The sequence below is a fragment of the Paroedura picta genome, chromosome 13 (assembly GCF_049243985.1).
Source record: "Paroedura picta isolate Pp20150507F chromosome 13, Ppicta_v3.0, whole genome shotgun sequence".
Taxonomy (NCBI): Eukaryota; Metazoa; Chordata; class Lepidosauria; order Squamata; family Gekkonidae; genus Paroedura; species Paroedura picta.
The window spans coordinates 15,259,238-15,276,494 of NC_135381.1; the positions used below are offsets into that span (position 1 = coordinate 15,259,238).

Genomic DNA, 17,257 nt, shown 5'->3' on the forward strand with positions numbered 1-17,257 from the left:
GTTTCACCCTCTTTCTACAAAAATGAAACCATTGCCTCTTTCAGCTCCTTGATATACCTCTCAGTGACTGGGGAGCCTTCTGGTTTCTTAGAGATGATAAATCGACAGCTCAGGCCTGCATCCTTCACCATCTGGTCCCCCAGGAATTCGGCCAGGCGCTTAGCTGTGCTGATAGAGGTGGATTTTTGCTCCCCATAATCCTCCAGTTTGCGTGACATGGATCGATTTTCAGAGATCAGTTCAAACAGCTCTGAGTCAGGCATGTTGGCAGCCTGTGAAGAGAATTGTGGTAAACAGTTGTAAGCTCTTGCCAGATTCACCTCTGAGACCCGAAGATGTTGCCCGCTGACAGAAACTGGCCTTTTACTCAGTAAGAATAGATATTTCAGTCAAATTCTGAGATTAACTCAAAGGGGAGAAAAAAGCAGAACAATAGAACCTGAGACAGAAACATGCAATCTATCACTAAAATCTGCCTCCATTTCTGAAGATTGGAAGGTAGCCAATATAACCCTAATCTTCAAAAATGGTTCCAGATGAGATCTGGGAAATTAGAGTCCAGTCAGTCTAACCCAGGAGTAGTCAACTTGTGGTCCCTCCAGATGTCCATGGACTACAATTCCCATGAGCCCCTGCCAGGATTTGCTGGCAGGGGCTCATGGGAATTGTAGTCTATGAACATCTGGAGGACCACAGGTTGACTACCCCTGGTGTAACTGATATTGGGCTAGTTGGTGGAATCCATTATCAAAGATATAGTAAGCACACTGATGAACAAAAGCTATTGAGAAAGAATCAACACACATTCTGGTAAGGGAAGATCTTGTCTTGCTAACCTTCTAGAGTTTTTTGAGGGGGGTAATCAATTATGTAGACAAGAATGACGCAGTAGATGTTTACCTAGATTTCCAGAAAGCTTTTGATAAAGTTTCTCATCAAAGGCTCCTAAATAAACTTAGCAGTCATGGGATAAAACGACCTCTTGTAGATTAAAAACTGGTTAAATATCAGGAAACAGAGAAACAGTATAAATGGGCAGTTTTCACAGTGAAAGGTGGTAAGCAATGGAGTAATACAGGGCTGGGTACTAGATCTGGTATTTTTTAACTTGTTCATTAATTATTTGGGTTTGGGAGTAAGCAATAAAGTGGCTAAATTTGCAGATTACACCAAGTTGTTCTGGGCAGTGAGAACTAGGGGGGACTGTGAGGTGCTCCAGAGGGATCAGGCTTAAGATTTTGGTAATTACTTTCAGGACCATAAGTGGTCTGGGCTCAGTGTACCTGAGGGACTGCCTGTCTACCTACACCCCTCAAAGAGCTCTGCACTCTATCACCTCTAACCGGCTAGTGCTCCCTGGCCCCAAGGAGGTTTGCTTGACCTCAACCAGGGCCAGAGACTTTTCTGTCCTGGCCCTCACCTGGTGGAATGAGCTCCCAGAGGAGATCAGGGACCTAATGGAACTAAAACAGTTCTGCAAGGCCTATAAAAAGGGAGCTCCTTTGCCAGGCATTCGGTTGAGGTCAATCAAAGCCAAACAACATTGACTGGGCTCCTGAAACTCCCTCCCTTGAACTCGCACGACAGATCGGATCAACCATGGGCCTGTTATTGCTTACTATTGATTGTTAGAATATGTTTATTGTTATTATTATTACTGTTGCATATTGTGGTGAGACCAGGGCATGGAGTAAGATGAACTAATCAAGGAGGGAAAAGCCTTACTGATTTCATGAGTCAGATAACATTTGTAGCTCTGCCGTGTACGCCCCGAGTCTCTTGTTTCAATTACCTTCATCCCCTCCATACAAATATTCTGTGGAGATCTGATTTCTTTAATGCAGACAAACCTGAGATTTTCCTTTGGTGTAACTCACCTTGCTGTAGAGGACATCAAGCCAATAGTCAGCCACTTTGGCAACTGATGCGTAGACCTCCTCTAAGGTGGTGCCCTTCAAGAAAGCCTCAAACACAGACGACTGGAAGATCTTAACCAGCTGCAGCTCCCCACGCCGCTTCACTTCGAACCCTTTCAGCTCTGCAAGAGAGCCATCTTCATTAAACACGGCATATCTGGGGGAGGAGGCAGATTATACACATCAGTTTTCAAAGTCTAGAATCTATCCCCACCACCTACCCTCAACAGCTTGTTATTTTTACTAGGGCTTATATATTAGATTCCAACTTTCTTAGGAATGGAAAAGAGTAAAAGCAAGTCCCTACTTATTTACTATTTAGCAGTGATGGCTCAAAAATCAGTTTTATCATTTTCGAGTTTTGCTCTGGAACACTGATGGGTCTGCCCAACTATCAGTAAACATTCTATGGCTTACCTTTTCTTCAGCTTTTTGCCCTCTTCCTTGGAGGCAGGCAGAATCATTGCCAGATACGGCCCGTCCACTTCAAAGAAAATGCTGTTCTCGGAGCGAGTAACGTATGTCAGGGAGGCTGGGTCCACTAACTCCTGATACTGATCATTAGTAAACCCTTCCTGTAAGTACAGGGCAACAGATTTATTCTACTGCTGATCTAGTACTGCACCTTAAATAAGTTATCATTGGAGGACTGGAAATTCAAGAACATTGAGTGAAACCAAACAGGCTCAGTTGCCTTGCAGGGGATGGGTGACAAAATACACCACTATTTACAGTCACAGCTCAAAGTTCTGTTTGACTGCTTTGCCCCACCACAGAGAGGTGGTGGTGGTGATAAATTGGGCAGGGGGAAACAGGAAGTTCAGGGAAGTTACTTTGGCATCTACTGCAGTGTGAACTGCTCTGTGGTTCTTCAAAATCTCAGGCTGTTCTGCCACCAAGAATCCTTGCAGTTGGAAATTCCAGGATTAGAAGAACATATTGCATCACTGATCTCTTCCAAACTAATCTGCTTATCTTAACCACTTAATGGATGTTTCCCACAGTGCAGTGAAAAAACTAATTCCATCATTATCTGTGTAAAAATTACAATCATGGAAAATGAACACTTAAATCAGGATGCTTCTGGAACTCAGACAGTAACCTAAAACTGCCTCCTGAAGGTCTCCTAACAGCTCTAGATTAATTTTTCCCCAATATGCCTAGATGTGGAATGGACATTCATAGAGTGTTGCCAGAAAAACAACCAGACTGCCCTAAAAGGCAAAAGGAAGCCACCAAAGATATTAATCTTGGAGTAATTTTACACAAGTAGGATTGGGGGGGGGTCTCATAATGGTTGGATGAGAGAACAATGCCCTTTATGCAGAGGGACAGAAAGGGAAAATCAGGGCAAAAGGACCTTTTTAAAAGTCCGACTTGTAGATGTATTTGGAGTTATGTTTGTTCTTCTGTACCTACATAAAACACGAGTTTGACCAACGTGCATTGAATTCTCACAAAATGCAAGCTTTCTCTGCATCCAAAGTAATTGGGAATATGGGGGGGGCTGTTTACACAAAGAAGAGTCTTAAAAGAGGTAAAGGCAGAACTAAACTTGCATCTCTTTAAAGGTTTCTTGCAGTGGCATCACTAAGAAGGTTCTTATTTATGTTTTGAGAGTGACAGAAATTAGCTTTAGAGGTAAACTCCTCTAAACATCTAAAGACCTGGGCCTGCTAGGTAAAATCTACTTCTCCTTTGACCATTTTCTGAAGGACTACAAAATGGCTAAGTATTTGCTTTAAGGGAAGCTGAACTCGCTTAACAGGTCTTCAATCAATCATACCTTTATTGGCATTACAGATAAAAAACAGAATAAAACAACTGGTTCAATATAGAACAAGGTCTACGGTTGGTGGGGCTTTCCTAGCCCCTATGAAGGCATTCACCCTCCTCACCTTCACCATAATGTTCAGCATTGCACCTGGATAGGAGATTGTCACTTTGGGCTTCTTGGCATTGGTTGACTGGATAACAAAATTTTCTGGAAAGCTGTTTGGTAGGACACACCAGATCCCATCCGTGTCCAGCTCCAGTGGTCTCCTTGAAACGATAAACAGGAGAACATTTAAAGACAGTGATCAGATCTATTACAACAGGGGTAGTCAAACTGCAGCCCTCCAGATGTCCATGGACTACAATTTCCAGGAGCCCCTGCCAGTGAACGCTGGCAGGGGCTCCTGGGAATTGTAGTCCATGGACATCTGGAGAGCCGCAGTTTGACTACCCCTGTATTACAAGATGTTACTGCTGAACAAACTTGAGGCTGCTGGAAGTGTCAGAGAAGAAGAGGCAGATTTATTTCTTCCTTTTGTATAAAACAGAAAGCAGCAGGCCTTCAAAACAAAGGCTTCGTATTGTGGATGGAACAAAGCACATTAGCAGCGGCATACTACAGGAACAAAAACACACAAGAATTAGCTGCTGAAAAATTCTCATATTGGAATCTCACACCTTTGGAGCAATTAGCTTTTCATCAGGTTCCCTAACAGGGATTTGTTGATTTTATGATCTTTGTTTTCTGGAAAGGTGTCCTGGACATTTTCTAAATAAAATACAGATAACATTTTTTTCAAGTATTAACTTGCTCCAGTAGAGAGCTTATCCCAGCTAGCTCCTGAATGCCATTCAAAGCACGCACTCACCCAATTTGCTCAATCAACTCCCTGGCTTGCGTGATGATGTTTGCACCAGTGAAGCAGACAATTCCAGCCATTTCCATGGAGTACCACCGAGCCCTGTGAGGGGAGTAAAGAGGACATAAAAAGAGCCCAGCTGCTTCAGGCCAGTAGCCCATTTAGTCCAGCATCAGATTTCACATAGTGGTCTACCAGTTACCTTTAAGGGCCGACAGCCTCCCCTTGAACTAGCTTTCAGAGATTTATTGCCCTGAATATGGTAGTTCCCTTTATTTCTTAGGAACCCAAAGGTTGGGCTGCAAAAATGATTTTTTAAAATTTTACAAATATTTATTAAATAAAGTGAACTAATTCAACATATTAAAAACACAGTCATCATAATTGATAAACAAATTTCTAACTGCATTTGAAATAGACCAACAGAATAGACCAAATGCGTTTTTCGACCCCGCGGGTCTTCCTCAGTGATCAAATTATTGTGAGGAATGCACTTATGTATAAAATCCAAAGGCTTACTGAGTGCTGCTCCTACTAGTCTTTCTAAGTATCTGATTTGGAGCCCACCTTCTAAAATTTGTACTTTCTGAGGCCACCTCTCTCAACTCTAAAGAGTGCATTCCTGCATGTATCAAAAAAAGCTTTTGTTCCATTTATTCACCATGGCCACTGATTGACCACAGTAATCACTGACTGACCAATCCACCACGAATCTATCTTAATCTCTTTTTAAAACCACCTATGCAAGTGACCATCACTACCTCCACTGGCAGTGAATTCCATAACATAATTACTCATGCAGTCAGTAAAGAACTGTTTCCTTGTTTGCTCTACATCTATAGTCAATCGGCTTCATTGGATTCCCCTTAGTATTGTGTCAGAGAGAGAAAAATATTCCTCTACCCACCTGTATCATGTCTACCATTAACTTTTTTTCTAAATTAAAAAGTCTCAGACTCTTCAGCTTTTCCTCATAGGAATGGCGCTCCAACCCCTTGATCGTCTTGGCTGCCCTCTTCTGTACTTTTTCCAGCTCTGCAATATTGAGATATGGCAGCCAGATGTGTCTGTGCCGTAGCTTTAGACGAAGACCATTTATGGCTATTTTATTCTTAGGACAGATTGATGAGCAAAGACGGTTCTACCCTAGACCTTCCACTGAATAAAAAATAACTGGCTTACGCACAGTTATTCTAAACTACTTTAAGGATTATTCTAACCAAAGGTACCCAGAGAACAGGTAGCGCGATGGCTGTGAAATGCAGCAATGAAGACGGAAGCCTGCACTTCAAATGTCACCTTAAACAAACCTCTGTTCTATCAATCTTCTTCTGCTATCTCGTTATCCATCCATACACTAGTTCTCAATATTCTACTGTCCTTTAAAAGGACTGAGAAACAGAACACTTGCAGGTGATGGCAAGGTCTACCCTCCATCTCTAACATTTGATGCTTTTGTCTTATATCTCCAGTTATGATGGTTTTTCATTTAGTCTGAGGAGCAGTGCCGGCACTCGAAAGCTCACGCCTTGAATAAATCTTTGTTGGCCTTAAAGGTGCTATTGGACTCTTATTTTTGTTGTGCTACTTCAGACCAACATGGCTACCCACTTGAATCTAACTTGATGCCTTGGTCATCTATATCTGGACAGCAGTAGAGCAACATACCTTAAGCGCAGACTGCAGAGGAGAAGCCTGGACGGCTGCTGTGTGGGTGGGAAAATTCAGATTTTCTAACATGGATGTGTCAGTCCCTCCCCCTCCTTCTTCCTCTCCCAGGAAGTAATTGTTAGGAGGAGGATGGCACATCTCTGGCTATTTCTCTCCTTCAAAATAGGAGAGCGTCCATGTATTTCTACTCCCGCTCAGCTCACCCTTTGCGCATGACGTAGCCATAAAAAGAGTTGAGAATGCACTTGTGCGCCAGCTGCAAGGAGTCGTACAAGATCTCCATATTCTTGCAGCGCTTCACTTCAGAGGCATCACCCATCTCCACGGCTGCGGCCAGTTTCTTCTTCCACACCTGGGACAGGCAGATATAAATAAGGGACATGTAATCTATCTAAGCCACAGGTTACCTCCAACCATCCTCAACAGCAGATTTAATGATTTACAATATGGTCGACTGCAAAGCTGAGGTTTATTGGAATAAACCCACGGTTCAAGACCACACTGTGATAGTTGTTCTTCAGAAATCTAAAAGTGTATGTGTTCCTTCTTCAATGACAAAAATATTATATTGAGAGGACAATCCTAAGCACAGTCAAACACTTTTATGCCCAATGCCAATGAACTTAGAAAGATGCAGCACTTCCTAGAAATGCACTGTAAGTGTTGAAGTTCAGCTATAAGGTTAGGGATAGTTTAAACACAAGGAAATGCAGAACAGAGTATTGCTGCCTCACTGGCCACTACGGTAGCATTAACTTTGAACTATGTCATGAGTCTGACAAACAGCAGCCCTCAAGTCCATCCTATTAGATATTAATTAGTTACGTGCCACATCGAAGATAACTGCTTGGGTAAAATTATACAATTTCTTCTAGCCCTTTCCATCCACCAAAAAGTAATTCATTGCACAGTTTGTGAGCTGAACATCTTGCATAGCCCTTAGCCAACTACACTGACTTAGTTCACTGGAGGTCTACTAGGAGTATGTCAGAAACTGCTCAGTTTTGCATCTTACTTAAGGCTGGTGCATTTTAATGCTTTTTTAAAAATATCTGTGGGTTCCCCCCAACATTTGGAAAGGAAGCACATAAGTTTAAAAGCTATAAAACAGTATCCTAAAATTAACAAGCCAATGAATGGCAGCCAATGAAAATCGCAGCCTGCCATTCTATTAACAACTTTAGCTCAAACCTCCTTTTATAGATCTCAGATCGCTTTTGAAAAGCTCAGCGTGTGTGTGTGCATGTGCTTTTTGTGTGGCCTTCCATAGAATCATGGAGCTGGAAGGGGTCATATAGGCCATCTAGTCCAACTCCCTGCTCAGTGCAGGATCAGCCTAAGGCATTCTTGTTCTTTCTCTGAAGGTTTATTCTGAAATTTCAGTGGAATTGCTCGTGAGGCACAGCAGACCTAAATCCCTAACTACTGAGACTCTCAACATGGCTTATTCCACCAATCTTTACAAGGACAAGGAGATCCCCTGACAGGTGCCAGGAAACAAAGGTCAGTACAAGACCACTGTGCTTTTGAAAACAAGGAGTATACCTTGTGTAGTCCCTTGAACTCGTAGCGACGGTCCCTGAAAGCCCGCACCGTGTCTACGTAGAAGGAATTTTCCCGCTGGCAGATGGTGGTGACGCGCTCCTCCACTTTGGTCACATGGATTTTCTTGTAGGCCTTGCGGCAGTAATCTGTAGTTCAAGAATTAGGTACAAAGACCTCATTACAAAACAGCCAAATTGCAGCAGGGGAAATTGCTTCTCGCCATCACTGAGGTATGTGTGATTTCACATGAGAGAGCATTGTGCATTTGGGGTTACAGCTTTCTATGTGATAGCTTGTGAAAAAAACTCCAGCACCATCAGCCAAGCCAATCCTGGATACAAATCCCAGAATATAGCATTTAAATTTTGTTCTCACCTGCTAAGCGTTTCTTCTCATATTTGGCTTGCTCCTCTCTGGACAGCTCATGGAATGCCCGAGGAGGTCCATCCGGGAAGAGAGAAGGGAACTTTTCGGACTCCAGCTGTTGCTGGATGCGGTGGTACTCGCTGCGGCTTGCTGGCACTGAATTGGTGGTAGGATGGAGAAAGACAACTGTGAGTAAATATGCAGAGCTGGAGAATTCAGATATTGCAAAGGAGCTTTACTTAGCCAAGTAGACCATAGACACTCACTGAATTCTCCTCTCCACTGCCAGGTCATCCTCCGCTGGCAATTTGCACCCGGCTTGTTGAAGTCACAGGCAGCACAGATGGCCTCATCTACCATGGCTGATGGCTGAAAATAATGAGGAGACAGGTTAAGTTGGATGTGGCAGATGAGCCCAAAGGAAGTTCTTCAGTCAAGTAAATGAGGATGTTTGCACCAGGACATGGACAAGTAAGAGGTCTTCTACTAATTTGTGAATTTACTAAATTACCAATTCGTCTAACACACTCAGTGAGGAACTGCACCAAAGTCTGCCTGTATCTGTAGATCCTTCAGTTATAACATCCCTAGAAGCAGTGGCTAAGGAGCTCCGTTCTGGAAAGTTAAAATGAACTAGAACCAAACCAGGCTTAAGAGCCAGTGCTATAGGGTCACCTAACTCAGATCTGACCAATAATGAGCATCTGATCCTCCAACCATTTGTCCTGCACCATTGCCAAGTCAGCTGAGTGGCTTCCACTGTGTTAGGGAAACTACTGGAGCTTGGATCTCCATTCTCTTAGCTGCCAGGGACCCTCCAGGGCACCAGCCTACCAGGAACATTATCTGTGTTAAAATAGCCACTCCCCCTTGCTTTTAACACTCTCCCATTGGCTCAGTTCCAACAGAAAAGAGCTGCCACCATTTGCTTTCTCAAAAGCCTCTCATCAGGAAGAGCAAGCACACCAGCAGGGCAGGTTATTTCCCTTCCCCGCATTTCTGGGTGGCAGCAACTGTTGCATAAACAGAGAAGGGGAATAACAAGGAAAAGGCCAAGACCAAGGCAATGTGAACTGGGAGGCCACTAACAGTGAAGTAATTATTGCTAACAAGGCGAGGTCTGAAGAGACCCCTGAGAGACTAGGTGAAACGGCTTAGTTTCTGTAGCACAAGCTGCAGGTAAGAGCCCGGTTCCTTTGAGCGAGGATAGAATGAAGAATCCTGCCTTGAATGCACTTCCAGGACTTTGAACCAGGAAACAGAACCCCACTTCCTCAGCGGGCTTCTCCCCTGTGACTCAGAAATTGCCAACCGCAAGTGCTTTATCCAGCACATTTCCGTTCCTATGGCAGAGTGCCTGGCAGAACAAGATGCAAGCCACAGGAGGAACTCCTCTGACAAAAGCCTCTGTGCCCACCTGCAGTCTGTTGGTCAAGATGATGTTGGGATACATGGCCCCCACATCCAGATGATAGATTAGAGGACACTCAATCCTGTTGGGAACGTCCTTCAGGGAGTTCAGCTTGACTTTGATTTCATCACAAACCTGTGTCAAGAAGAAAGAGTGTAAAGGCAAAGCAGATCAGCACGGACAAGGATATCTCACCAGGCCCTTCATTACCAGTTTGTGTGGTTTTCTGAACACAATTGGATTGAATAGTCTTCTGTGGGTCACGTGTAGCCTCCAAGCAGTTCAAGAATGTGAATGAGCAGTGTTGTGTAGTGGCTTGGGTGGCAGACCAAACCAGGGAGACCCAGGATCAAAGCTATTCACTGTGTTACCTTGGATAAACAATACTTTCTCCATGTGATTTATCTGATAGGGTTACTGTGAGGACAAAAGGGAAGAGGGAAGAAGTACACCCACTGCCCTGAGCTCCTTTGAGGAACAGTAGGATAAAAATGAGAACAAAGGAGGTGATGAGAGGGCAAAGACAGAAGAAGAATCCATAAATCCAGGAACACAACTGTGGGGGTGATAATGTGACAAAAGCCGGGGGACTGGATGGGACTATAAACCCCAGGCTTAGACAATCTGGTGATCCTGGGTTTATGAGACAGCGGGGTTGAAGGCTGGACGTAAGACAGCAGTCCTGAAACAGTTGATGGTAGCTACACACTGCACAATGTCACAGGAGGCACCAAATAGGCCAAGAACAAAATCTCTGCTGTCTCCTCCTTCTGCCCAGGGCCGAGTAATATTAGTTTACCCATATAAAACAAAGTCAAAGTTACCTCCTGAAAGTTGGTAACTTCACTGAGTGGCACACCTTCTTCTTCCTCAATGGCATGGCGCATTGTCTTTTCTACACGCTGTAGCAGGAAGTCAAAGGCAGCAGGATTCTAGAATGAAAGCAGGGGCATGAAATTAAGCATTATGTCTGTGTCAGGAATTGTCACTACACCGCTAGACCTGTGCTTCGGTACTGCACAACTTGGGCAAGCTAAAGGTAATTCACTGCTCTGAAGAGGTATTAATCCTTCCAGTAAGCCCTATTACACAGGATGACCATAAGCAGCCGTGGCTTACAGACAAGAGAATATGTCCTGCATAGTGCAGGGGGTCGGACTAGATGACCCATGCAGTCCTTTCCAACTCTATTATTCTATGATTCTAATAAATGTAGTCTGGAAAGTAGCAGCAAATTGTATGTTCTCTGGTGAAAAAGATGCAGGCCTATTTCCCCTAGAAAAAGGAGATTTAAGACCACTGCTGGTCTTTCCTTTGCCCTAAATCCTAGACCAGTGGCTAAGATGACATGCAGGGTTCTACTCCCACCATTCACCACTAAAGCTAAATTGGATCTAAACCTAATAATCCAACGGCAGAATGGAACTTTCCTGCTGCCCTCTCCCATTCCACCCAATCCCTCAGATTTCCATTAAATGCAGATCCAAAGCGCATACCATTTTAAAGCGGCAGGGAATGTCACTGCGGAAAACCCCTGATTCCAGTGCCTCCACATGGCCCCCAACATATGTCTCCGAGTCCAGCACATGCCCATCGTTGGTGAGCTTATTGAACTCCTGCTCTTGCTTGTTGGGGAAGATGATGTTGGCATGATAGGCCTGAACCATGAGCAGCGCTTCACACAACGTCCCGGAGCCCTTTCGCAGAACCTGGTGGTAGAGGGGGAAACATGACATTTACCAGAAATCTCTTCCTTCGGGCATTTGCTGAGATGGGTGACTATTCCCAGCCCCTTCAAGGAGGCAAGACTTCTAGAAGCTTCTGGAACTGCTGTAAGGAAGAGTCACTCTTTGTTTCAGAAGATTCCACTGAAAACGAATAACTCAAGCTATGATAAAAAAAATCTATGGCGTTTGCTGGCAGGGGCTCATTGGAATTGTAGTCCATGGACATCTGGAGGACCACAGGTTGACTACCCCTGAGTAAACCACAGGTCACCACACATGATAATCATGCACATGCTTGAATGCATAATTATGCAGACCTACATGCAATTCATTAAGATGTTACTTCATGCAGAGAAGTCCTTCTTGCACAGAACTGGCCACGGTTGAGATACTGTAAATTTTGAGCATCAAGTTATCAGGAAGGAAAGCAAGCATAAAGAGCAGATGGAGGCACTTTCAGGTGATTAGGTTTCAGCAAAGTTCCCTGCTCATCCAGTGGACTCCTTCTATACTGCATACTCATTATGACAGTTTATGGGCCTTACCAGAACAAGATTGATGCTCCAGCACACTCACCTCATCAGGCTCCATTGGGATGATGGTGCACAAGGCAAAGATGAAAGGGTGAACGTACTTCATGTACATGTAATAGGTAGCAACAGCATCGGACACTGAGTAGGTGGCTAGAGTCTGGAGAAGAAATAGCACAGAATCTGGTTACTTCCACAATACAAGAAACTACTGTGCCCTGCCCTTAATATGCGCTGGCAAGAAGGATCTGGAGTACGTTTAGTTTTCTGCCCCAAAGTCTGAATATTGGTTCTACACAAACAACCTATAAAGACATCCTTTTTATCTGTAGCAAAGACAATGAAAGGAGGTTTCTTGGCTGTATGCTGCATACATATCAGTCAGTGGAGTCTTTTAGTGGTAAGATAAGTTTTTTTTGTTATAATGTTAATTTAACAGTTAAAAGCATAAGCTGAGCTCAGTGATGGCCAACCTTCTGAACACAAGTGTCACAAAATAAGATGTAGTGCACCAGTGAACTATATAGATAGCTGTCTTGTGCCTTCATGTGTACTGGGCTCTCGTTTACTGACCTGAAGAACAGATGACAACGTAACATGCAAGGAGCAAATTTGAGCATGCCACAGCCAGACCCGTTCTTTGTGAGTCTCCCATACAAACTCTTATAGTAGGTTGATCACCCAGTGCTGGCTTAACACCTTGGCCACTCTGCCCACTTTGTTCTAAATGTAAGCAGCTAATCCTCCCCTGCCCCCACACGCTCCTTAAAAGCCTGCATGTAAAACAAAACAAAAAGTATCAAAACCAGCATGGCAAGCCACACGTGCTTCATGGACCGTCCCAAGCTCTTGAGAGATTTCATCTTATTGCAAAAGTTAGGCCAATATTTCAATTGCATCAGGCAAGCAACACAATGGCTGAACGCTTGTGAAAGTTCTGAAAGCCTTGGAAGATGAGTGGCTTCCCATCAATATATCTAAACCTCAAAAAAGCCTCATTTGTGTTCACTTCATTCTGTGGACTGGGATTATGCAGAGACACAATGGATTCTGCTGCAGAAAAATGTACTTAGCAAAAATTGAGGGTGAGGAGAGGCAAAATCTCCCCCCAAAGAATACTGTCTGTGCAAGTGCAAACAACGTACACTGAGCAAACGAGGGGGAGGAGCCAGGTGAGTTGATGGCATGCCTGGACAACACCAGCACCAGCTCTGCAATTGCTGTTCTTAGGCAGGCAGCTAGGTGAGGGAGGAGCCCTGAGACCCACTGCAGTATCAGTATGTCCTTCCATGGTCAGACCACTATGCCCTACGGGCCCGGCCCAGGATGCCACCCCTCCCCAATTGGGTGCTGGACATATTTTTGTCCGTCCACTGGGACTCATGGATCCACTTCGTTTCTAGAATGCTCTGTGGGACCTGATGCCTCATGGAGTCTTGTTGGTGGCCTTAGTGGAGGACTGACAGTCCCGTATGATGGCTGCTATTGACGAGATTGCCCCCAGACATCCTCTCTGCCCTTGACTCAAACGGGACCCCTGGTTTACCAGGGAGCTTTGGGAGAAGAGGGAAATGAGACTACAGCGAGTGTAGCGGAAGACTCGTGTCGAAGTTACAAGATCATCTGGTCCATCTTATTGGACCAAAGAACTCGTCTTGTGAACAAAAGAGCAGGTAGAGAAAGAGATTCCAGTAAAGAAGAAAAGCTCCCTCCACAAAAGGGACCTTATATTATGAAGCCTATATTCAGCAACAGGCATAAAGCTCCTCTGCACAGGCATGGAAAGAACACACACTGGCCATCTGAAACTGATTCTTAGGCCAGTTTGCACCATTCAGTAGCTAACAGAATTAGCTGTGATATGGTAAGGTCCCCAGTTCAAATCTCACTTCGGTCATGACTCACTAGGTTTCTTTATACAAGCTATTCTTTGCTTAGACACCCTCTTCTGCCATGTCTGCAATATAGGAATAATTATATTGGCTTAAATTACAGCACAGTTTGTCAAAAGAATTACAGTAAGGTAATGTATGCAAGGCACTCTGAAAACCGAAAGCGCTACTTAAATGTTAAGTATTGCTTAGTCTTCAGCCGAAGCTGCTGAAATTGCTAACTTTAATTAAAAACAAAACAAAATCTATCAAGATTCTGCAAGAGTGCCCAGGGAGGCAAAGACAGCTATGCAGCTCCGCTATTTTAATTTACTCTGCTTTGTTATGCAAGGGCAACATTTTGTTCAGGGTCAGTAGAGGTTCTGGGAGAGGTTTTCAGCACACCCCTCAACCATGGCATGAATTGGCAGAGTTGATTATGTCACCCCTCGTCAACAGCTAGAGGGATGGAAGCACCTGAGGTTCTTCAGTAGCCATCCGGCACATTTCTTCAGGATCCAGCTCTACGGGGTCATAGCCCAGCTTTGCTTTAGCGGCTGCCTTCAAGTTGTGGCTTCCTACAGGGAGGTAACTGTCTCTCTTGACCCACCTACAGACAGAAGCACAAAACCAAAAAGTGGCAGAACAGTTTGTATTTGAGAAGTTATCAACCAAGGAGGCATGGAACTAGTAGAAAACCAAGCGAGAAGCTGGGAGCGTATTGCCCAGTCTTTATGCCTGCAGGGATCATGTTTCCCTACTGACTCATCTGTCAGAGGGCCATGAACCTTTTTATTGTGAAAATATTCTGCAGTCCAACTGTTGTTCTGCTCAGGTCCAATGAGCCTTAAGGATTGAAAGTGTGCTTTAAGAATGCATCCAGCTCTCTTGACGCCCCTCCCTCCCTTTATTGGCATTCCATAGCATTACAGCTTGATATATATCTGTGCTGTCAGGAAAAAAAGGTTGGTGCTAAGCTAACAGTCTTCCAGAACAAAACACACTCCAAAGGACAAGCTAGTGAGGAACAGAGGCTAAAGTTTTCCTTGAAGACAGACCATTTAGCACAGTGGTCCCCAACCTTTATTAGGCTGGGGACCGGCAGGGCATCGGGCCACGCCCGCGGGGACCACACCCGCGCGGGCCATGCCCACGCTTCTGGCCGTGCCCGGCCGCGCCCGCGAGCCGCGCCCGCGAATCGGGCCGCGCCCGGAAGCCACGCCCGCGGAACGGGCCGCACCCGTGAGCCGCGCCCGCGGATCGGGCCGCGCGGGCGCGGCCTGCACGGGCACAGCCCCGCCCTGATTCCCTCTTCCCGCCCTCCCGCAGTAAGTAGCTTCCCGGGCTGCAAGATTGCAACCTGGAAAGTTTTTTACTGTGGGGGGGGGGCGGGGAGAGGGAGCTGCGGCCCGGTGCCATGGCCTTCGCGGCCCGGCACCGGGCCGCAGCCCGCAGGTTGGGGACCACTGATTTAGCAGACCAAAAATCCTAAACAAAATTATACTCTTCTAAGCTCACTGCTTTCAGAGGGTTTAGAAAGAAGTAACTCTGTTTAAGATTGTGCTGTAACACCCAAATGAAGAGGATGCAACAGAATAAAGGAAAGACCATTCATTACCTGAGACAATCCATGTGGATGCATTGAGAAGATTTATATTCCCCTTGGCTGTCCTTTTGGAACCCGATCTCTTGCTTCATGTCTAGTCCATGTACAGCTGCTCTGGCTTCCACAAAGGGCCTAGGGAGGATGGGCAATTCAAGCTTTCTCCAAACAAACTTTTGGACTAACCAGGGTGTTACTGTTGATGTCACTATTTTGCATTACCACAAGAATCCTAATGGTAAACCAATACTGATTTATAGAACACGTTTTTTGTTTCTGTTAAGGAAGCTACCTTAGAGATGCTTATCACACTTTAGTCTTAGGGATATATGATCCTAATATAATGGACTAATTCTGTACAATTATGAGATATAATTCATATTAACTGATTAAGGAAGTAGTTTTTGAGCCTTCTATCTTAAGAGAATCTATTCCACATTCACTGCTCTAACATCACATATCTATGACAGAACTCCTGTGTATTACTCAGAATTAGGAGTGTGTAATCCCCCCCCCCACAAGATCCCGTCATATTACGGGTTCAGGTATACTGAACCCCCAAATTCCGAATAGCAGCATGCAAACTTAGTAAACAGATGAGATTCCCAATTGTTTTGGCTCCAATAGTCAATGGTTCCCATAGGGTATATTGCAGAATTGATCTGGGGGTATCTAGGGCTCTATGGTCCCTCAAAGGAGGTGCCCCCATCCTCAATTGCTTTCAGTGATCGGGGAGAAAAGACATTTATAGGGAATGTGGTCCCTTTAAAAGCTTTCTCCAAACTGCAGGTTCACCATAAAAGTTTAAAGGGACTGAAATCCCTTTAAACACCTTTTGACTTCAGCTATCCAACAGCACCAAAAAATCCCAAATATCTTCCGAATTTTGGGGAAGTTTTAGATAAGGGATTTTGGCCATTTTTTTTTTTGGCTTGGATATACCAAATGCACACCCCTACATGTGATTTCCTATGAGACTGCACACTCAGTTCATGTGAGACACTAGCCTGGCCTGTTGGGCTTTTATGCTTGAATTGAGAGTACGACTTTGAATATACCTGTCAGTCTGCTACTGCTACACAATGCAGAGTTGGCAAGTGATTCTTCTAGGTGTACTGCTCATTATTAAGGAATTCCCTCAATACATTCCAGAGTTCCTCAGATGTCGCTTTTAAATCCTCTGGCGAAAGAAACCCAAATATAACTTTGAACTTCCCAAAGCCTGAACACCTATGAGCTTAAAAAAATGACTCTAACCACTTCTCACCAGTCAAAGAAGTCTCCATTGTAAGTCACCATGATGGTGGGCTTGGTCTCCTGAACATGCTCAAACCACCGCTGGATAAGATGGGCCTGATTTTAAAAAGAAAAACAGCCACACACATTTAGAGGTCACGGCTACAAGAAAACAACATGCTTATTCCACTTCCTTCATGCCTAGAAGCACTGCTGCTGGGAAAGCAGCGTTAGATATACACCTTTACCTGCACAGACCTGAAGGTAACCAAGGCTTCCAATGAAACAATGAAAAGAAACCTAATTACCTCATCTGGTTCATTAAAGACATAGAAGGGACCTTCATACTCTGGTTTGGGAGTAAACTCAAAATCTTCAATGTCCTCTGAAACAATCTCCCTGTTTGTGATCAGGTAACCCTGGGAGAAAAAAAACAAAGCAAGGGGAATTGAAGTGGTCTTCTGATGAGAGACATTCTTGGACAAAAATTGTGACCCAGTCTATTCAAAGGTGAACCGTGACACACACACACACACACACACACACACACAAATAAGATATATAAATAAGATATATATGCTTGAAAGGGCTGTTGCAGACCAATTGTCAGCATTTCTGGAAGAAGCTTCAGTCAGGTTTCTGGCCTGGCCATGGGGTAGAAACAGTGCTAGTTGCCTGATGGATGACCTCCGTTGCCAGTTGAACTGGAGCAGGTCGGCTTGTGTTGCTTGTGTTGCTAGATCTT

The 17,257-nt window shown here is 44.5% G+C and overlaps 1 protein-coding gene across 2 annotated transcripts in view; it reads right to left on the reverse strand.

Annotated features, from left to right (window-relative positions):
- Positions 1-17,257, reverse strand: part of POLE (DNA polymerase epsilon, catalytic subunit) — a 50,202-nt gene that overhangs the window by 21,192 nt on the left and 11,753 nt on the right. For both annotated transcript variants that reach the window (XM_077307458.1, XM_077307457.1), the window contains exons 10-26: positions 16,821-16,931; positions 16,544-16,629; positions 15,292-15,411; positions 14,151-14,283; positions 11,849-11,962; positions 11,042-11,254; positions 10,370-10,477; positions 9,552-9,680; positions 8,401-8,503; positions 8,144-8,290; positions 7,769-7,914; positions 6,427-6,575; positions 4,562-4,654; positions 3,815-3,959; positions 2,334-2,491; positions 1,878-2,073; positions 58-272 (exon numbers count right to left, since the gene is read on the reverse strand). In XM_077307458.1, coding sequence (XP_077163573.1) covers positions 58-272; positions 1,878-2,073; positions 2,334-2,491; positions 3,815-3,959; positions 4,562-4,654; positions 6,427-6,575; positions 7,769-7,914; positions 8,144-8,290; positions 8,401-8,503; positions 9,552-9,680; positions 10,370-10,477; positions 11,042-11,254; positions 11,849-11,962; positions 14,151-14,283; positions 15,292-15,411; positions 16,544-16,629; positions 16,821-16,931 — 2,366 coding nt within the window. The remainder of the gene's footprint in view (positions 1-57; positions 273-1,877; positions 2,074-2,333; positions 2,492-3,814; positions 3,960-4,561; positions 4,655-6,426; positions 6,576-7,768; positions 7,915-8,143; positions 8,291-8,400; positions 8,504-9,551; positions 9,681-10,369; positions 10,478-11,041; positions 11,255-11,848; positions 11,963-14,150; positions 14,284-15,291; positions 15,412-16,543; positions 16,630-16,820; positions 16,932-17,257) is intronic.